This window comes from Oenanthe melanoleuca, chromosome 4, assembly GCF_029582105.1.
Source record: "Oenanthe melanoleuca isolate GR-GAL-2019-014 chromosome 4, OMel1.0, whole genome shotgun sequence".
In the NCBI taxonomy this organism is placed as follows: domain Eukaryota; kingdom Metazoa; phylum Chordata; class Aves; order Passeriformes; family Muscicapidae; genus Oenanthe; species Oenanthe melanoleuca.
In genome coordinates, this window is record NC_079337.1 from 11,768,311 (window position 1) to 11,791,187 (window position 22,877).

General features: G+C 36.4%; 1 protein-coding gene across 1 annotated transcript in view; it reads left to right on the forward strand.

The window, feature by feature from the left end:
- The window catches only part of LRBA (LPS responsive beige-like anchor protein), a 357,700-nt gene that overhangs the window by 115,956 nt on the left and 218,867 nt on the right, over positions 1-22,877 (forward strand). The window contains 1 exon segment of the mRNA XM_056489737.1: positions 9,368-9,476. Coding sequence (XP_056345712.1) covers positions 9,368-9,476 — 109 coding nt within the window.

Here is a 22,877-nt window from a genome sequence, read left to right on the forward strand (position 1 = left end):
GATGAGGCCATGCTCTTTGACTTGTAGTCAGTGTTTAGAACCATCAATATTTTTTTCATTACTAATTGATTGTTGAGGCAGACTAAGAGCAATATTTACTTTTTTCCTAAAGCATTTTTTAAAAACATGTCTTAACGAGTAAGCTAAGGTGCATTATAAGAAATTCCATTTATTTAAATGTAAGTTCTATTAGTAACTTCAGCTAGTAAGAATCCAAATAGGAAGTAAATTTTACATAATTAGGACAGCTACTGAACTCAAACTGTAGTAATTTATCACACAAATTAATACACTATATAAATATCTTTTTATCATTGTAGGTATGGGAGAAATGGCTATTTGAGATTCTTTTTCTTAAGATATAGATATTCTCAAGATACATAAAAATAATAGCCATTTTAATAGATTTTAATGGATGCATTTCAGTCTATGGTAGAGGAAACACCATTCTGAGGCAGGAAAAGCATTTTGCTACTAGTCTTGATCCCAAGGGCCAAGGTAAAGTAACAAGGGTGTTCAGTTACAGTGTTAAGATCTAGCCTGTAGTTGTTTCCTATTATGTGAGGCTGACCTGTCTTGACCTTACTTACAAAATGCCTGCTATAAATTTGGCCCTTGATTAATGTTTTATTAGCATAGATAACACAGAGATCCCACACACATGTAAACCACAATGTAAGGTTCATCTGTGTAAGATGATTATCATGGACAAATCAGTTGCTGAGACTGAGCTGAGCATGGCAGTCACCCAGTAACCATTCAGCTCATCCAGGTCAGGCTTTCTATCAGTAAACTGTTTGGAATTGACTATTTTCCCTTCAAAACATGCAGTGTCCATCACAGACAGATGGAATCACTCCCCCACCTCCATAAACAACATCAATAACTTAGAGTCTAGCCTGAGCCAGAGTGGTTGTCTCAGGGACAAATGATCCCTTGAAGACTGGGAAGTGTGGTTTTGGTTAGCAGAAAATGTCTGTGTAATTGTTACTTCATTTCATTTCTGACATGTAGCAGAGTTGGGTTTTCTTTTCATTTTTTTTTTTTTTTAAGTGGGAACATAACATTCATTATGGTGTAGAGGAGAGGGGATTAATTTCTTAAAAATGGCTCCTTTTATCTGTCTCCATTTTCCTCCATTGCTGTTTATAGGAACCTTTATAGTTACTGCTGAGTTGTGGTGTTTTGTGGCTTTTCAGCATTCACTAAATGAAACTATTATCCCTCAAATGATAGGAACTGTATTCCAGAACTACTCTTTCCTTCTCTTTATGCAGTTGGCACATTATTTTTCTTGCACATATGCTAACACTTGGACTAAAATATCTCAGACCTTGTGTTTTATGGTACTTGCTATTTTTTGTGTATTTTTGCCATAGTATTATAGTCTTAGAAACTTCAAAAGATGAAGTCTCTCAACTGCAACTTAAGAAAATACCTGAATGATATTGATTTAGACTTTAGCTGCATAATTATGTAATAAAAGCTGAATTTTAAGTTCTTTCTACAAGTGCATAAGAAAATATGTAAAGGTAGCTTTAGAAAGGTCAGAACTGGTTCAGCACATAGGGAAGGATCTCTATAGGGCACCATGACATGAGAGTTAGAATAAGTACCTAGGAAGAACTGCCTAGAATTTGTGTAATCACAGAATTGCCATTGTCTGCTGCCTTGGTGGGGGGAATTTGGTCATCCTGTAATCTTTGTAAACCAGGGTTTTATTCCCAGTGTTTATTACTAGATTTTTTTTGACTAATGATGCTATAGGATATTCCAGCTTCAGGTGTGTTATACTGTTTTTTATTTTTTTTTTACTGGGCAAATAAGATGACTGAAAAATCTTTCTGGAAGAAGTCTAGAAGGAGAGATGTAAATCTCTTCTTCTACTTACTTTCAAATGTATTTTTTGCCTTTATGTGAAAGGTTTGAATGTACCTCTCTCTCTCACAGCAGTTGGAAGTTTTATGTTTAGGCTTGCCGTGTTTTGACTAGGATTCCCTGGACAGAAATATGTGCAGAAAGTTTGCCTCTGGGACTCATAAGGTCTGTAGTGTGTGTGCTGCATTCAGAATGTGTTGGGCTGAATTTCCTCATGTTCACAAGTAACTGATGTGTTCCATATTAGTGGAAGAGTTTCCAGGTAGATCACGCCCACGTCACACATAGGGCAGAATTGATTAGTTTGCACCCGGTGAAATTTTGAGCCTTTAAACAGGAGGCTGGTATGTGGAAATACAGAAGTGTGAACATGCCTAAAACTGAAATACACAACTGAAATCTTGAAGTCCAGATTACAAGCATAGTAAAAAGAAAAAAGCCAGCATAGAAATCCAGGAAGCTACAGAGTGTAAGTGAAAAGGTAAAGGAGCAGGTACTGGAGAATAACCTCTTTCTGTGCGGTAAAAGACACCTCAGTTTTAGTACCTTGCTACATTTAACATTAATCTGGCTTTAATAAAAAGTAGTAAGTATCGTTCTCTGTTATTGTAGTGTCTGGGAACCCTATTAATGCTCTTTGAAACCTTGTTAAAAAGGTGTCTGTACCCACGGCTCCTCCATGTACTGAGCCATCTGTGCAGCAGAAGGATAGGTTGTGAAATGTTTTCCTTAGCCTGCTGAACTTCTGTCAGTCTGGATTTCATTCTTTGTGCTTACCTTTCACTTTGAGTCCTCCCTTTAGGGAGAGTCTGTTTTGGAGCCTGAACCTGAGAACTTACTGGTGAGGGAATTTGTTCATCAGAACCATCCTTTAGGTGGGGTCTAGTTCACTGCCATGACCACCCCTCTCCTTTGGAGACTTCTGAGGTGCCCAGACTGATTCCCTTTTTGCACCCTGGAACTAATTATGTTCCCTCCTTACACACAAGATGGTGGAGCTATTATTTACAAACTCAAACAAGCGCAGCTTTGTTTTATTTCCTCGCAGGTACAAATGCCTCTTTTGCTAGAGCCTGATTTCCTGTACTTGACTAGTTAGTGAGCAGCTCCTGTGCTCTGTGAAGGTTAAAACTCTCTGCTGTCTCTGTGATTCATTAGCACACTTTAGTGTGAAGCATCTCTTATGCTGGATCTTGTTTTCTGTATCAGTCAGGGCACTAACAAACGTACTCGAGCTCGAGACCAGGCATGACAGTTATTATCCCCTTTGGGGTGATAATGGGTTTGGCATGGCAGGGGTTGAGGGATCAGTCTCCTAAGCATGCTGCAGCAATTATTCTTTCCAATTTTCAGTTGAAGAGACTCTTGAAGATGCTTAATTTTAATTTTCTCAAGCACAGTTCTCTTGGCCATCTGAAGAATTATAGAACAATGTTCTATGCTTACATTTTTATCCACTTGTAAATGTATATTTGCTAAAAAAAAGTCACAAAATGTTTGGTTTAAGGACAATTTCATTAAACTAACATCATCCATATATAATTTCCTCTCCTTACCTTTGTTTTTTCAAATCCTTATCCAAACAAGACAGCCCAAAACATAAGGATTCACAAGCGTATCCATGTTGGTTTTTCTGTAGTTTTTTTATATTGCCACATTCTTTGTTGTCTAATGAGGAATGAAATCTAATGAAAATTCTCCCCTCTGTATCAGAACATTTTCTAATGTGTCTTTTCATGTAGTGAATCTTGCAAGGGCTTTTGTGCTCCCTTAGATTTAAAATTATTTTTGAGGCACTATAGCCTTCTTTTAAAAATGTTTATTGGAATTATACAATTAATTCAAAAGTTATTGGGAGAAGAAGGACGGCAAACAGAATGCAAATTTAACATCCTTAGCAAGTAGAAACTCCATCAACCAACTGGAAAAAAAAGCCCCAAACCTCTCTAGAAATCACCAAATGCAACTGGTATTATTCTCTTAATACATAAGATCTAATGATATCAAATCTGGAATGCTGCAGTCATCTATATTTCTATATCCGAAAGAGATGGGGAGGAATTTCAAAGCTGTACTAACAAAATTTAAACACACGTCACCTGCTGTTCCTCGTCTTAAATTGTCTGTATTGCTTTTGACTGATCATGGTTGCAAATATTTTTAATATTGAAATAGTTGGCAATCAAGCTGGCTGGCCCATTGCTTGGATGCTCTCTGAATGGAAAATGGGGGACAGATGTAGGCTGCCCCATTCGATTGTCTCTCACTTGCAGCGCTGCGGGCGCTCGCAAGGAATGAATGTTGCCATAGGAGCAACTACTGTGATGGAAAAATACTTAGAAAAATAGAGCTATTAATGAAAAAACGGATGATAACTGACAGACTTTGTGCATAATTGACCAAAAAAAGGCTCAGGAGAAAAAGGATAAATGCAGTCTGGTCCAAAGTAGGATTGATTACTGCCAGTCTGCTCCCCTTGCTGCAGCCTCCTTGTCCTGAGATTCTGATGACATAGAACCTGCCCCTCTGTCTTGTTTTGTAAGAAAAAAAGACTTATTTTCCACATTTCCTTGCTTTTTGATTTTTGACAACCCTTTCTGTTTAAGTGGTGCATTTTGTAAAAGACATTTTTGATGATTTCTGAGTCTTGATGTTATTGTTTTGGTTTGTTTAAAAATAAAGAAAAATCAGCTTTGTTAATGTGCGAATTTGAATACATAACATCATTAGGCTAGACTTAAAACAGCATTCTAAATGAGCTGAAAATTAGGAATTGCAGCCTGGATGTGTTTCAGAGGTGGATTAGTTGACTTTAGTGGGGTTCTTGATGCTACCTAGTTTTTTTTGTGTGCATATGTGTGCAGAAAGATATACTGTGATGTACACATTTTTAAAACAGTTTTTTATTTCACTGAGCTTTGAAAGGTAGGTATGAGTTTTTTTCTTGTTAGAATACATAATTAATTTGCTGGGTCTATGAAAAAGGAAAGAAACCACTTTCGAGCACCTGGGAGTTCTGAAGTGTTTTTTAATGTGAAAAGTTTTTGGTAACATCTGCTTTAAAAAAAAATAAATTATTGCAAGAGTAACAAGAAGGTATCTGTGCTGTATTGTGGGTGCATACATGTATTGTACTATTGCCATCTGATGGGACATTTTTAGAAATCATCTGTCACAGTACTGTGAAGTGGCTCTGGAATGTGAACACAACAGTTTTCAATGGGCTCTCCTAGATAGAAAATATGAGATTGGTGCATCTCCCTCTCAGCTGCCTTTTCAAAGTTGTGTTTCATTTAATGCTAAGGCATGTCCAAATCAGCGTTTTGATGAGTCTGCACAACTTTAAGTGGGGCTCTGTTTTGTTTTTTTATGGTTTTGTTTTGGTTTGCTTGGTTTTGGGTTTGGGTTTTTTTGTCTCCTCTTTTAAGTCAATAAATTTGTTTGTCTTTAAGATTTTATGGACTAACTATATTTTTTGAGAATTCAGTGGAGTGTCTGTAAAGTATCTGTGTTCCACAAGGCAGTTGTGAAACACCCTTGCAACAGTAATTCCACCACTTAGCGCCTTGAGCAGTCAGATCCCATAGAAGTCCATGTGTATCCATGCAGAACATACCCCATTTTGAAGTGAGAGAATCTCCTACATGGCAGGTTTATGAGGAAGGAGTGCAAGTAGGAGAAGTTACCTTGCTTGGCTGTCTCAGAGTTCTCTGTTGTGGAGCACCTGAAACTCACAGTCTCTCCCTGCAGTTCTTTGTGATTGATTTGTGCCAAAACAGCTGTAGTCTGTCACCTAAGAAGCTTTTTTCATACTTTGACTAAAACTGATAATTGTTAGACATCAGTAATACTAACCCAGAATTTGTCAGTCTCTCACTTGCTTTTGCCTTTTACATAGGTGTTTTTTTTTTGTTTTATTTTTGGTTTTTTTGTAGTTCTATGTCTCACAGTTTTCCAGCAAAACAATGAAAATCACTCTATCTCATGTATTTGGCTGGAACTACTTCTCTCAGTGGTTTAGCACTTCATTCCTGACCCAGCAAAATATGCAAGTATATATTTAACTTCCAGCATGGAATCCATCCCCATGCTTGTTTTTACTAGGCTGCTCATCTTTTCAAAGTTAAGCACATGTTTTAAAACATTTCAGTGTGGAAGAAAAGTGCTTGGGAAGAAAGTCGTTCTGAGACCTTGAATCTGGTGTGAACTGCAAGCCCCAGAGTCTCATAGATAATCATGTCTAACTTCTAAAATGTATTCAATCAACACTCCATCCACATTCTTCTTGTATTAAGGTCAGGAAAATAATAATTCAATAGCATGCCATAACTAAAAACAAATGAGAAGAGACTCTTATCAGGAAGGTGGCAGGGGGTTGGAGATGATCCTTAAGGTCCTTCCCAACTGAAACCAATTTATGATCCTATAAGCTTCAAAAAAAAAAAAAGAAAAAAAAACTTTTCTGGAAGGTCTCCTGTAGTACAAACAGAAGGTACAGACTTGTTTGGAGGAAATGAAGTTGTTTTCAGGAAGACATTCCTGATCAATTTGCCTGGGAGGCCAGAGTAGGAACCAGCAAGGACCATTGTGATCCTTTAAATCCATGAAAGGCCATTTTCTGTCTTAGTGAGGAGAATCAGATATTTCTAAACGTTTTTAAGAAGATGGTGCTTGTCTCTCAAAGTTACCTGAACTAGGTGATTCGGTTTATGTGTTCTCCCACATGTACAAAATGTGTTGTGTGTAGTTTGGAGTTGGGATAATCCTTCAGCAAGAGTCAATTCCTGTCATTGCCTCAGCAACCGTCTGCTTGCCTGGGAACAGTTGTTTTATTGAGAGCAGTGAGCTACACTTAACAAATTTCTGTTCAACATTTTGTTTCCCTTAAAGGGAAAACTAGCAGCTGCCAAGATTCCCAAAATATGTGTTTTGGAGGTGATTAAAACTTCATTTTAAACGTATAAGCAGAGGTGTGTTCATTTATACAGGTGCTGTGAGCTCACATTTGCCTTTGATTTTTTTAATGATGGCTACAGACTCCTCTATTATATCATGCCATCATTACATTTCATACATACATTACAAGATATGTATATTTATTTTGCAAAGTTCCATACTTAAGTGGTAAATTCCAAATAGAAATCTGTGTGGTATGCCATGTATATGGATACTGTTTTCATAAAGAAACTCCAAACTGCCCTAGATAATGCAACTTGAATTGTTTGTTATGAGAGAGCTAATCCAAGCATATGCAGTGTTTGGAAAAGGTTGAACTGAAAAGAAAGATTTAAATTTCAAGTTCTTGAATGTTAAAAAAAAAAAAAAAAAAAAGTTTCAGTTTCATCAACCCAACTACCCCTGTGTGGTAGAGTAAGTGAGGAAAGTGTGTGGGATTAGTAAGGAGGGCTGGCGGTGACAGAAGAGACAACTAATCCATAGGAGACAAAGCTCTTCCTGGAGTTTGAAGTGTATTTGTTTTCACTAGGTACACTTCTAGTCTGTTTGGACAAGGTTGTTCCTGTGTGAGGGAATGTAGTTCTTTGCTTTATTTGGGGCACATCCATCCTTTCTGGACATGCATGGCAGGTGCTGGGCAGCTCACTGGTTTGGTAGACAAAAAAAAGCCATGCTGTGAAGTGTTAATTATTATACAGGGTGATTTCTTAAACAGATGAAGAAAAAGTGGGACTCAGAGTGTATAATTAATGTTAGATTGATGTTAGATTTTAGAGGACAGCTGGTATTTTTCAAAGTCTGATCAAGCTAGCAGAAGATATTGGTATTGATAACCTTGGAAAATAATGGAATACTGTCCAACTGTGTTACATGCAACTTATAATACATGATATTGTAGTACATGAGCATTTGTGATCCTCTTAATTTTTTAAACAGTTCTTAGTTCAATAAAAAAAGTTTATTCAAATGCTTATGTGTCAGATTGAATGTGCTACTGGAGATCATGGAAAGAGTCAAGCAGTTGGAATCTGCCCAGACTGTGCAATTGCTTGTACAGTTTCTTGTTGCTGGCTTGTCACTAATGCATGCAGATAAATTGGCAGAATTGTATGTTTGTTGCTCAACAGCTACATCCATTCTAATAGTGACTAAACCCAGAAAAGAATAAAAGGAATTGTAATGTGGTTTTAAACTGGCGGCTTTGTACAAGCCTCCCCAAACAGAAGGTGAAGTCAGTGAATTGTGCAAATTTCTTATTTCAAGACTTCATCCATGGAGAGAGACTAATCCACCAACTTGGCTGGTTCCTGGGCTCATGGCCTCGTGGTTTCTGAGCCTTGGAATGAGAGGGGCAGTGAACAAAGAGCTTCAGGTGTTGCTCTGCCTCTGGGTTTCTTCTCATGGGAGCAGGCATATGACCTGCAAGTCTCCTGCATGTGTGGAATTCTGAAAGCATAGGAAAAGAGACAGCAGAGCATCACTCTTTCAAACATACAGTAAGAGACAGGTGGAGCCTTATTTCAGATAAATAAGTTATTGTGGTTAAAATTAACATTGGATACATTAGAAGACATCCTGCATAATAAATCCTGTGGTTGTACAGAAAGCCTTTCAGTACACTCTGAACTTGTTGAAATGTACTTTAGTTTATATGTGCAAGGAAAGCAATTGATTTTATGTTCTGCTGCTCTTTTTTCTACAACTGGAAACCTTACAAAAAAAAAAAAGGTTTAGTAACAGATATTTTTAAGAATTAATCAGTAGAGCATGTAATGGATTTATCTGATGTATGTCTGAGTGAACCTGTGGAAATGTGCACCTTCTAAAACAGTGTGGCTCCTGTATAGCCAGTTTTAACTTTATGAATCCCAATGTAACTAATTAAAAAGGAAATGTTTTTGGTAACAATATGTGAACTCAGAGAATAATTGGGTTGTAATTCAGTCTGTCAGCTCTGCTGCCATTCATAAACTCAGGGTTTATGAAGGCCTCAGAAATCTCAGTTTGAATTACAGCTTTATTCTGTACATAACCTGGAACAATGTATATCTTAGCATTTCATTTGTGAGACTGAGAGTGTTTTATAATCCTGAAAATATTACTTAAATGTATACTTACCGTAAAATTTCAATCTTGCATTTGGAGGAAGAACTGTATTGCATTGCATTTTTTTATTTAGATTTTACATCAATTATGCTAGAGCTTTAACTGTGGATGCTTATACGCAAAAACTGCTTACTTTATATTGTGGTAGATGTGAAAGATTTTTTTTTACATGTTTCTATTTCAGGTAAAACAAATGACTGTCTGGAGTGTTTACATTTTATTTAATGTTTACTTTGGTTTACTATTGAAATACAGTTTTACTAGTTGCCAGAGAATTACCCTCCAACCTTATTTATACCCTTTTCTTTGCACAATAAAGTCAGTCATAAGAATCCAAGATATTTGCATATATATACACTGTATTTCCAGATTTTTATTTTTGGACTTCATTCTTTTAAGGCAGTTCTTAAATCTTCTCTGTCCTCAGGTTGCTGAGTCAAACCATGAAGGAGCATCTGGTACGAGTGGCTAATGAAGCAGAATTTATCCTGAGCAGACAGAGGGCGGAGGATATTAACCGCCATGCTGAATTTGAGGTAAGAAAGGAAATCTTGTTTAAAAAAGCAGAACACCAAAGCATGACCATCCCACTGTGCTTGAGGATTCCAGGCTGAGATATGGGCTTTGCAGGCTCGGGAGGTTCCACTCTGAAAGGTGCTTTGCAGTCATAGGGTGATTTGATGAGTTTGCTACTGACTCTGATGGGAAAACAGGCTGAGCAGAGCAGCTCAGAACTTGTTGAAATCTGCACACTGTAGATTGTGGGGGAAAGGATTTTATCATACCAATGCTGCTCTTTTCCATTTAGCAAATATCACTGTATGTGTTGGAGCTGCTTAGCATCACAGTCAAGATACAGGTCTGAAAAAAACCACTTTGCTGAAGATAAGTGGTAACAGCCTGTGAAGTGCAAAATGAGAAATTACTTTCTTTTTTCTTTTTGTATCATCTGCTGTTTAACTAATCCCTCTCTAAACCCATTCTCCTTATGTTTTACATGCCTCAGTGTGGTTTAGTTATGTTTTCATACTTTCACCCCACTTAAGGGAATCTAAAGTGAAATGATGGTCTCTGTTTTTGTAATAAACTTGCATTACTTCTGACAAAAATACAAGCCTGTTTTCTGAATCACTTTGGTCATACCTCGAATTTAGGATCTTGGTTACATTATGTATCAGCTTTCCCTGTGCTTTAATTATTGGGTAAATTAAATGAAGCTAAATCTCTCTCAATTCACTAATATTCTACTTAAAGAGTACTTTGTCTTTCTTCTGACATGTGATATTACTTGTGGTTTTGTTTCTAAAATGAAGCATTAAGAGATTGAAGGCACATTTGTGCTTAACGTATTTCTAAACTGTTTTCCTCTTAAATCTTTACTTGAAAAAATACTCCCCAAAGATGAAAGCATATTTGTCTTAGACAGTGCTTATGTTCTAAAGGTCATCTGTGTTGGCCCCAGGATTCAAGCTGTGCGTTGTCTAATAACATATCTGCACTTCATCTAGAGCTAGTTACCCCCTCCTGCAAACAGAGATGTTGGAAGGTATCTACAGTACCCTTCTGCCATGGTGAAATAGCAGGCATGTTTCATTTATTACATCAAGGGTTTGGCGACAGTCCTGTGGAGATGAAAAGTGCATCCTTTTACTCCGTTGCCTGATAATCATTGGACTGGGACATGCTTGACATCTTTTGCTCTGGATTTATGCAGAAACTCCATGCATGACATGGTGTTATTGATTAGATGAACAGCCCACTTCTTTCCTTCTGATGCAAACTATTTGCAAAGAGGGGTGTGTGTATGTAGGAAACGTGAGAGAAATGAAGGGCTCTGTCGTATAAATACAGGCTCTCTGTGAATACAGTTGTTCAGTGACAGCTGCACTCTTAGCCCTAGTTCAGCCTCAAGATACCTTTTATGGTGTCTGGAAGAAATTTAAACAGAGCATCAGCTTACATTTTTAATACAGCTCTGAGCTCTGCAGTGACAAGTCTCTGGGATGAGAGTTGGCTGATATTTTAGGCTGATGCTGGTTTGAATCTGTCCTGTCTCTCTGGTGGTGGCTCAAGAGGTTTAACTCATCAGGTGAACTTAAATGGAAAATGGTGTACTCAAGTATCAGCCGTCTGTTTATCCAGTTTAGTTTTGTTCCTGTGTTGGAAAATCTTTGATCCAGCATGACTTCCACAGGTGTAGAAACTGAGGATATACAACTATTGGATTCTACCAAATGTAGAATGTGTCAAGAGCCTGATGTCTGTGGCAGACTTCAGTCAGTATTGTTCTTTTGTGGAAAGAGGAACCATTAGTCATATCCATATCCATCTGAGTCTGCAGGTACCACATTGACAAACAGAAATTCTGTTGTACCATGTTCCATCCGTGTCTCTTAATGTGATAGGTGAAGAAAATGAGCAGAGGAGTGATCCTATAAGATTTAGCCCAGGAAAATAGGAAAATGTGTGTTTGATCACATAAAAAAATGTTTTGTACTTTTGGTAATTACTAGTTGCAGGTTTTTTAAAGAAATGGTTGGGATGGGCATGTGTGGTTCAGATCAGAAGGAAGTTTTGCTCTCTGAGTGCTAAGGAGAAAGGAGATGAGCTTGGTTGAGGAGGGATAAAGGCCTTCAGATGAGAAATAAGGAAAGAACTATTACCTGTTTCTCTTTTTTATTCAGACTTGCAAGTCTGGTGTTTCATATTGCTTATGAAATAATCCATGTTAACACTGGATCACCAAAAATCCAAACCCAGATTTTCTTTTTAAACGTCTTTAGTATGTTTATGCTGTATGCTAAGTAATATGTATATACTGTACTATATAATAGGTATATACTATAGCATATATTACTACCTGATTGTAATTCTCCATTTCTAAAAGTCATGATAAAGATGAACCTTGCAATATCTGAGTCAGATTTTGAAGAATTTGCACAATGTTGCAAGGACAGTTTTAAAAGTAAAAGTAAAAGTAAAAAAGAATTCTTTTACTTTTTAAAACTGAAGTCTGGTATTTGGAGTACAGTGAGGCAGGAGAAAGCAATGGGAAATTTATGCAAGCTTCATAATGAGGGTCTCTATTTATGTGTAATTGTGTATATTCAGTTATAAATGGGGTAAGGATGGTCATTGTAAGGGGAAGAAAAAGCCTAGGAAAATAGGAAATACAGGAAAGGCACTGCTGTACTGTAAACTGCATCTTAGAAATGTGATGCAAAAAATTGTTTGACAGGTGATATTTTAAAAAGTTGCATGGGGTGCCACTTCTGTTTGGTTTTTAATTCATTGCAAGTACAGGAGAGATATTTTCCTTCCAGAAGTGGTTTGAGAAATGCCCACCTATCAGTTTTGTCCCATCCAGGAGGAGACAGAAGCAACAAAATGCAGCATGTGTGAACTTTGCTGTGTAAACTGTGGTTGGGCTTTGCTGTGTCTCCATGTGGTGGGACCCTGCATTGGTAAGAACATGGAGAGGAACCCTTTCCATACAGTAGCATGACCAAAAACATGGGAAGAGTCTTTGAAGCAAGGAAAGTTTTGGGGTTTGTTTTCTTTTTTTTAGACTTGTTGTTCCAGTTTGTGCTGTAACTTTGGATATGCAGTAAACCTTTGAGTTACCTCAAAGAAGCCTGATGAAGGAATATTCCACTCATTTCTGTAATGAGGTAGCAATGAAACACAATTTTTGCAGTGAATGTGGGAATGTGAGCATTTCTAACATACACCTCATAACCCTATTGTGCCTGGGATTTTATGTACATGTCTCTTAGGTGTTTTTCAAAATGTCACCCTTGGTGTTTGGCAGAGTTGAAAATCCTGAAGGGGAACCCCTTTATGGTAGTTTCATGCTACCACTGATTGTTTGCTAGAAATGACCTTGAAAAATGTGGTGATTCTCACTATGTCTTAGATTATCTGTGCAGACTGCTGTGGAGTCAGGCCTATGGGAATAATTGGATTTGGTGTGAGGAGGGGGAGGGAAATTTGTACTCTAATTGACTTTATTTTATAATTTATGACAGGAGTGCCCATTGCCTTGGCTATGCCTCCTGTCTTATATAAATCTCTTGATGTACTTCTGGGTGAATATACATATTTATAGAATTCTAAATAAGCAAACCTGCAAGGTTTTTAGGCTGGGCTGTTCAGTGTTTCATCTTTCTAGTGAAGCTTTAGTTTGCTATTGGATGGCACTACTGGATTTAGGCAAAAATCTGTGATACCAAGTCTAAATGTTTGAGAAAAGTATTTTTGATGATTGCTCCAGGAACATGGTTTCTTTTGTTTTGTTTTGGTTTGTCATGTTTTTGGTGTTTTGAGGTTTTTTTTGCATGGAAGGTTCACATGAAAAGTAAGAAAATTAGGGGAAAATTTGCAATACAAAACTGATAATAATGTTGTACATTATGGTGTGTGTAGAAGAGACGGCCACAATAATCTTTAGAATACTTTCTATAATGGGTGGACAAGGATTCTTCATTCTGAGGAAAGAAAAAACTCTTGGTACTTTTTTCAGTAAAATGTGAATGCTACTATAATTGGCAAAATGGCCTCCCTCCTCAAAGTGTCATTTTTGAAAGATTGTGTGGTGTCATTGCCTTGAATTTTTGGTCTTTTTTTTTTCAAATTCTTGTCATCCATAGAAATAGAAAGTGCTGGCATTCTTGTTATTGGCTGTTTCTGTTGATTAACTGAGAATTTCACATGACTTTCCCTTTGCATTTGTTATAAATCATGCTAGGCAGCTAACTTCTCTGCATGATTTCTCTTCAATAATTAAATCTAGCATTTCCAGCTGCTGTAGAATTTGTTGCCCTTTTGTGTTCAGTTATGTTTTGTCATGCGGAAGACTTGGACTTCCTCACAGTTTTAATTCTTACTCAGTGTCAATTTACTGGCTGTGGTAATAAACAGAATGTTTTACTTCATGGCTCATGCTGGGAAACGAATCTTAAAACTGGTATTGCCTTGACAGAGGTGGGATGCAAGGCTAGGCAAGCATTCCAATAGTGACTTGGATGGAGCTGTTTGCTTTTTCTTTCCTTGGCAGAAGGCAAAATCCAGTGCTTCCCTTGATGGATAATCTTCTGTATTCCACATCTTTTCCCCTTTGGTGCACTGAGCATTAAATGTTGGAATATGTTATTTACATCAGAGGAAGTGACTAAAAATTGCTGCAAGTAATTTCTGGCAGAATACCCCTAAGTCAAAGGGAACATTTGAGAGCCCTTGAAAGAATTATGGAAAGGTATTTGGTGTTTTTGTAGTTCCTGTAGATGATTGTTGCTTCTATATGTAGTAAGAAGTTACTGTGGGAAAGGAGGCTTTAATCCTTGACTGGGTCTGTATTCTCCATAGTTTACCAATATTTTTCAGGAAAGCTTCTTTGTTATAGAACCTGTGCATCAAAAAAAAACCTTCTATGGCTTTTGCAACCTCCTTTTGCATTGTTTTTTTCAGCACACTTAATAGTAATGTTCTTATTTATTAAAACAAAGGATTTTGTAATGATTTTAGTGGGAATTCTCTCTTTTGGAGTGGATCAGTAGTGATGATTCTCCACAGAACACATGGAGATAAAGGATAGTGCAAGCTGTAGGAATGCACCCAAAAGTTCTTGTCGTTAGGACTGCAAAAATGTAATGGGGAAACATGAAGGAAGTTAGATGTTTCCTCAATAGAAAACAAGGCTTTATACATATTGTTATGAACAGGCTTTACTCTCTCAAACTTTTATTTTTAAATAAATGCTGCCTTTTGCACTGGGACGTTTAGGTGTTACAGCACCATCTGTCTGTTGGTAGAAGGAAGAAAAAACTTGACTTTTATTTCTAAACGTATTTTTGAGGTATTATAAACGCTTCACAGAGTGCTGAGCATAGGAGAATTTTTTTTTCCATGGGAGGATTAACCAGTTTTGTTCTGCTGCAGTATGTTGGCAAGTCCCAAAGTAGGAGATTAAATTTCTTTTGTTCCTGAGGTGGCAACTTTTTGGATTAATTGTCTCATGTGAAAGGAAGGCGACTAACCAAGTGTAATTTGAAAAAAAATATCCAGAAAGATCATGCACAGTGTTTTACAGTGTTTGAGATTTCAACTTTTTTTGTCCTTTCTCACTTCTTTTAGATATTTAACAAATCTGCTTATTTTTCTCTTCCTGTGAAGGATAAACTTCCTTTTAAAAACTGTTTATCCTTTCTCATAAATCTTGTTACAGATTATTATGGAAATTGTCAATCAGCTTAAATAATCTACTCTCCATAGGTCTTTGAACTTATCTTTTGCTGTGGGAATACATCTTAACTCCACCATAAGATGTTCCTATCTGCCCTATCTCATCCTGCCTTTCTTTAAATATATTTTTGGCATTCAGACTTGATGAGCTGGATCTTTCTTGTCTATGTCTCAAGTGGCTTGTTGGAAGAAATCTAATGAAGCCTGGCTTCCTTTACAAAGGCAATGATGGCTCTTGCCAATGTGTTTGCTTTTTGCTCGAAACACAGCTCCAAGTTTGCCTTTTAGAAATTTCAGACTTGTTGCCATGTTGCTTTCTGCAATCCTCCAGAGTCTATTTGGTGTATTTCTTCCCTTTGGCATTGAACAAGAACAATGCAACTGATGGCTGTGCTCATCCCTGAGTTATTCTGGATCACCTGAGTCGACACAGCTTGGTCTCAGCAGTTGTTCTCATCCCAGTTTTCTTTTATAACATCTCTGTTCTGTGGTGGTCATGTGTTCCAGGAGTGCTTTTTACCCTTTGATCTTCTATTAGTTCTACAGAGACACCTTAATGGGCTTCCTCCAGCTGATCTGTTTGAAAAATAATTGAATGCTGCCTTTCATGGCTTTATACAATTGTTCCTCTATCTCTTTTGACCTACTTCATTTTGTTTTTAAAACTATCATGCCATAGTTGACATATTTTTCTTTTTTCCTTCACTGGGGAGATTTACTGAAGAATGCCATTTTCTTTGAACCCCAAATATTGTATCTTTTAATACAGATTTTGTTTTGTCTATTAAAACATTTTCCATGTTTTTCTGCAACTTTTTTATATTTATAATATGAAAATTAAGCTAGCCAGGTAAGAAATTGCTTGCTTCAAATGAGATGTTCCCATCAGAAATGTTGTTGTTCTCACCTATTCATGAAAAATAAATCAGTATTGTTTACCTTATTTATTATTCATGTACAGATTTTTATGGGAGCTCATGCCAGGTAATGATTCTTCAATAATCCAGTCTGAAGTAATAGAATGTAAATAGAATGTAATTTTCTAGCACTAGCAAAGCAAATATCCTGTTTGTGCTTGATTGGATATTTTATTCTAAAATTTCTGTCCAGAGATAACTTTAATTGCTTATGAACCTTTTTAAGAGCAGTGTTAGGAATTGTTCAGCTTTGAAGAAAAAGCACTGATGACAGTACACATCTCTCCTATGTGTTCTATTGTAACTCAGTCTGATCTAAATGAGAAAGATGTTACATTAAAATAATTCTGGTACTGGACTGACAAGGTCAAAGAAGGTCTTCAGGGTCTGTATACCTGAAGGTGTTTTTTCTCAGTATTTCAGCTGGTGGGTTGGACTTAAATACTCTACTCAGTTGTAAACTTGAACTTATTTTTATTTAGCATTATTTCTTTCCTGTTATGTGTTTATTATCTTTGGGCTTCAGTGTCAAGCCTGTTGCCCTATGTCAAGGTGTGCATTCTTAAGGAAGAGTTTAATGAAATGGAAAATGCAGTAACACTCTTTCAGATTCTCTCCAGCTCTTCTGCAATTTGAAGTGATGCTTGGGTTGTCTTTTCCCTGTTGGTAAGTCAGGTTGGATGAGGAGACATGGATCACAACCAGTATTTCCTAGAGGACCTTCTGTTCATTACACTGCTGTAATTAATAGACTAAAGCTGTTGTTGATAATGGCTGATGCTCTCAATACTGCCAAATTATTTAACAATTTAATATCTAAAATTAGATTATTTTCTATGTTTTATTGTCTAAAGTGAAGCTCCTGTACTGTTTTAGTATTATAATGGCTCGGTCTCCCAAGCCTCCCCTCCAGTTCCTCACATCACCTTTGAGACTAAACAATTCTGAGTAGCTGAATGTCAGCAAGGAACTCTGTCAATTCATTATTCATTCATTCTGCAGACTGTTTTTTACATATATGTTGGAGAGCCTGAAACAAACTGACAGGAGTTGTACAGTTAATATTAGTTTGATCAGGCTCTTATCTCATATTTTCTCTCCTTCTGGAATTAGCTCTACTGATTCTTGTCATATACCCTTTCTTTGGCAAATTTTTCTTTTATTTTGCTTTTGTGATGTTGGTCTAGGTAAGTCATGACACCTTCCCTAAATGTGACTTTTTAAATAAAAGTAGTTTGATTATGTGAGTGGAGGATTTGTGCTTACTGATGTTTTAAGACCTTCGATAAAAAAAAAGGTTGGAGTATTCTTCTGTTGTTGTTATTTGTAGATTTAACATTTCCACTGAAGGTGAAAATATAAATATCAGAAATATTATGAAAAAAACATTAATTATGGCATGATAATTTAGTTTCTGTTTGCCTACAGGAACTTGAAACTTCTGTTTTTGTTAAAATGGAATAGGGAATCAAAGAGTTTTTAATAACATTAACTTTCAGATGAAATGTTTTCAACCAGTCTTTATAATTACAGAATTAGAGGAAACATTTATATCTTTAAGATTCTTCCATCAAGGCAGAGGGAAGCGAATTATTGAAAAGATAAAAATAAATTTGTTTGCTTTCTGTCAGAGTTCATATCTACAGCCAACCTTGATAGAAGACCAGAATGATTTAGACAAGTTTGCTTTGGAGATTCATAACATATGCTTGCTGGACAGAATTGAGTTATCTCTGCTCTGGAGAGTAAGTTATTGTAGCAGGAGCTGACAGAGATGAAGATAACTGAGGGAAATTCAATTACCTTTTAGTGTTTTCCTTCTAATAGGATTCTTAATGTGAAAAAGATCCTTAGATGATGCGCCTGTGCTGCTTTGTGAGATCTGCTTTGATACCTGCATCCAGAATAAAGTGAACTCTTCTTTTCAGGCCTTCATTAAGGATGAAATATGCATCTGATTGCTAAATGGGTGTTAGCTTTCGATTCAACATATTATCATTTGTAGTCAAGATGTATTTGACAGTCTTTCAGCAGTAGTCTTGAACATTCTAAATACAGTTTCATTTTCAAAAGTATGGTTTTTATGTAAAAAGGTTGTTTATAGCAGCAATTGAAGAAAGAGGTCACAAAATTGTAAAATAATTCCCTATACTCTAGTGCTGTCTCTGCATGGTTTTTCTATCATGACAAAAGCACCCAAATTACAAATCCTATTTATGACTGACCTGAGTTCAGGCTGTTGGGTTAAAGCTCATCCACTTGACTGTAGCTGGATTTAATGTAAAAGCTCTTCAGTACTGAAGTTACTGGGGTAGACTGGTGCATACAGGTATCAGGATGTTCTTATTTGTGTTACTTGTAAAATATTTTTTGTGGTGTCTGGTTGTTGAAATGAAAATTTAGAAGTGACTTTATGGAGGCAGCTCACTCTGCAGCTATATGTACAAGAAGAAACCATGTCCAAGTTTGTGTATCTGCAGTATGCTCTCATTTACTGACCCACTAAACTGTTGTCTAGAGCTGAATGTAAAAAGAGTTTATTTTTAAACTCTGAGCCTTACTAGGGTTGCAATGTGTGCTTTTTATCTGGATTATTTACCCAAGCACGTATATACTGATGTTCCTATAAAAGAAAGGAAGAACAAATATCTTCATGTTAGATTGATTTGCAGCCCCAAACCAGCTTTGGATGTGCCTAGAAGACATAGCATACCTGAATCTATAAAGTAATGAATTGAAATTCTGCTCCATATTTTGAGTAGCTACTGATCTTGAACTATGACTTCTGGGTTAAGTCAGTTGTGATTACCTTCATCATTCTCTTATTTGGACTAAAATCATAGTAGGAGCTGTCTCATTTTGTAGTTAATGCGATCTTCTGATTGAGGCATGACAAAAGTTGATACCTTCAGGTTTGTTTTTTGATGTTCATGAAGGTGGCTTATGAAAATTACCTTCAGGACAACCTACTGAGATGCTTAGAAAATTTTTGAAGGTGTTTGTCAGTAGTGCCTGAAAGCATTTGCAGTCAAGGTTTTTACTGTTATCACTATTTCTTCCACGAAATATTTTTCTTTTTTATCTATTAATATATTATTGAGGAGAAAGTTGTACAAAATGTTGCATTTATTGCAATAATTTACTTTCTTGTTCCATGGAAAGCTTCAGCCTTTCACTGAGAATGCTCCATTATGAATGCAAAATATTACGACTTGCAGAAATAAACACTTCCATGAGTGATGGTTGAAAATAGACAGTAATTGCTTAAATAAGGATTTTACAACTAAATTGATGAAAACTATCTATAGTTTAGAGTAGATGGGGCTGTTTGGCATCCAGGGAGGTAGAAATGGTAGAAAACTGTCAAACCACATCCATCCAGGAGTGGTATTCCTAATCTTTTACAAAGGTAGTTTTTATTTCTGAGTAGATCTATGAAGCTTTCCAGGAAAAGGAACAAGTACTGCACTAATCAGAATTCTTAACTGGAATTGAAAGGTTTTTTCCCATTGCCTCTTCTACCTCATTGCTTTGCAGTGCAGGCTTTTATCCTCACTTCCCTGTATTTGCTTTAGAGTGGGAATCACTATAACAGAATTAAAAAGTATTTTCCTTCCTGCTTCATGTTATTTTTTTTATTGAAGTGTTTACAGAATGAATCTATCTACTGATTTTTCTCTTTGACCTTGATGGGAGAAAGCTGAGCCAATTCCTTTGAGATGATCTTAGGTCATGAAAAGGAAGATGTGTCAGTTAAGTTTCTCTTCTGGTGATTATTTTGTTAGGGGAGATTCTAAGCGACTTAGAAATCTTTGGGTTTCACTGTTAATCTGGAGTCAAACTGGAAGTGGCAGAGTCAATCCTTAGAAAGATTTGCCAATCAGAAAAACCAAACTTTCCTCACTATTCTGCTTGACACAAGATGTTTCCTGTTATTTGTCTTACCACTCCTCCCTCCCGTTTCCTGCTCACACTTCTAAGTCCCTGTTATTAATTCACTATTTAGAAAATGCACCTTCAAAGATTTCTGGCTTTCTTAAAAGAAAAGATTTCAATACCTCTTGGAAGTAGAGCTTGGAAAGTGATGATAGTGACTATGATGAGCAGTGCAAGTGCTTTGGTCATCATTCCATGTTTTTCTCTTTTGTATCCTAGTGCAAAGATACTGTTTTGTTTTGGGGGTTTTTTTGTCAGAAATTTACAGGAGCAAATTCTAAGTCTAAGTAGTCATGCCAAGATTATGGCCTAATGGATTTTGAGATATTTGTGCTTCTTCAAGCCTTTTCCCTGCCTGTCCTTGCAGAAACTTGAGAGTGAAGTCTTACAAAACGATCCTGAATTGTCTGTTTCCTTAGAGCAGTTTGAGATTCCATCTTCTGTGGCTGTTACCAATCCTTGACAGATAAAGCAAGCAAAATTCTCAGTTGCTGCAATTTAGAGAATGTGTGGAACTTGTGAAACAAATGTTGTCACAACTTGGGACCAGAGCCTCTGGCCTCTCTCCACTACCACCAGCAGGACTGGGTCATCCTCAGCTGTGCTGGCCCTTGGTCCCAAGGGAACATTTATGAAAGAAACAACAACAAAAAAATCAGATATTCTCACTTCTAAAACGTTGTTGATTATTTTTTCCTGTGCTGGCTGTTAGAGACCCCAAATACCTGATTTCTAAGCAGTTGTAGAGAGCCCTGTAGGCAGCATCACTCCTCTTGGCACTGGCCCAATGCTGTTTTGCAAGGCAATTTCATATGGTCGGCATGAGAGGAGGGAGGAATGTTTCCTGGGTTATTTTTGAATCACAGTTGTTTGAAGCTGTTCAGAAATTTGGAATATTAGAAGTATTGGCTGGAGTGCAACTGAAGCTGTTAAAGTGTGTAGGAGATGTTGTTACATGGCTCTTTGGTATGTTCAGTAACTCTGGCTTACATGTGTTTTATATAATGTTTTATGTAATTTCAGTAGTTTCTTTTGGTTTTGTGCATGCTTGGTAGAAGCTGCTGATTTTGATTAGTCACTGTACTTCATTTGAAAACCTGTAATTTTAATGAGTGAACTGTAATTCACACCAAAACTCAGATTTGTGTTTTAAAAATCAACAGAATTTGTGTTGGTTTTTTTTAATCCTTTCATGGCTATTGTGCTCTAAACATAACAAGATCCAAGTATCCAGGTATTATTTTACACTGAGTTAAAGTCAATTAGAAAAGTCTAGTTAAGCAGGGTTTGTGTAGTAGGAATTTGTAATCTGTTTTGTGGTCTTACACCAACCCTGAGTTCAGCTGTTGGTAGCAAATGCTGCTTATTGTATTGAGGTGCTAAAAAATCACCCTCATGCCATTAAAAAAAAACCAACAAAACAATCAGAGGAAAAAACCTTGCATGCTGAACTGAAACAGAGCCAAAGTCAAAACTCAACAAGAACATCAGAACCTTAAAATTGGTGTATTTCACAAGTTCTGAAGAGTAACATCGAAATGAGAATTAAACAGAAAATTTAGGAAGTGGCTCTTACATGTTTCTTATGTAAAGGTAAACAAATTGTTTAGGGACTATTTATTTTAAATTAAAATTGACAACATAAAGGATGATGCCAGTAGGAGCTGCTTGGTGCTACATAGTTCTTAATTTCTCTGAAGGGAGCATCTGTGTTAGTTGCTATACTGTCTCTTGCATGGTTGCAGTATTTTCATTTACACCAAGGCAGCAAGAAAAAATATAAATTTTAAAGCAACATTCTCAGCCTGTGTACTGTATTGCTCAGTATAAAGATCTAGAGTTGTATGAATGAGTGTTTTTCACTTAAGACTGCTCTAAGAAACCCAGAGGCTGTTGTCTTCTCACACTTTCAATGATGGGAATATTTCAAATACTGTCTTTTTATGAATAGTAAAATCACCCAGTTATAAAAGAAATTAAATTATCCTCCTCCCAACAATTTTTAGAGCCAAATGTCAACCTTTCCAGAAGAAACTTTTCATAACTTTTTCTGAATAAAAAAAATATTAGCTAAAAAAACCTTCACATACATCTCATGCTGTTCCAAAATCATGTTACCTTACTGCATGAAAACCAATAATAAAGAAAAAGTCTCATGGTCTAGGTGGAATGAAACACAAAACATAGAACACTAGAAAAAAGAAGAGGGGGAAAAAATAAAGTTAAAACAATTAGCTTTTCATGGTTTGATGCTATAGGAACTCTGACATGAGGCTTTAAGATAAGGCAGAGGTTAAGCCAAAGCTGGGATTGTGACTCTTAACATGTTTCCAAAGTCAGTGACTAGGAATGATTTTAAAGAATAACTGCTATAAAAGACCATATAGAATCGACATATTTTAAAATTCTTCTCTTTACTTCTACTGGTGTTTTTTTTTTGTTTGTTTTTGTTATTGTTGTTGTTTTGTTGTCTGCCATTTTGTCATCCTCTTTATCAAATTATCTTGCTTTTAAAATACTTGGTCCTGGAAAGAATAAGCCTCTCAAGAATCTTAGTTTACAAAGAGGTAAAGAACAATTTTGGAGTATAAGTTAGAAACTTGTAAATTGGCAGCACTGAACATGTTATTCTTGAATAGACTATAAAAAAATTCTGTGCAATGCTATGTAATCCTTCTTTCTTTCACAGATTCTCTCTAGTAAATAGAAATTTTTCTGACCAAAAAACTCCAACAAACTAAACCCCACTCTTAATACTTTTCCTTAATAATTAATTAAAATGTTTCTGGAGATACAAATGAAGATGTCTTAATGGCAGTAACTAAAGGACTTTTTTCCATGTGT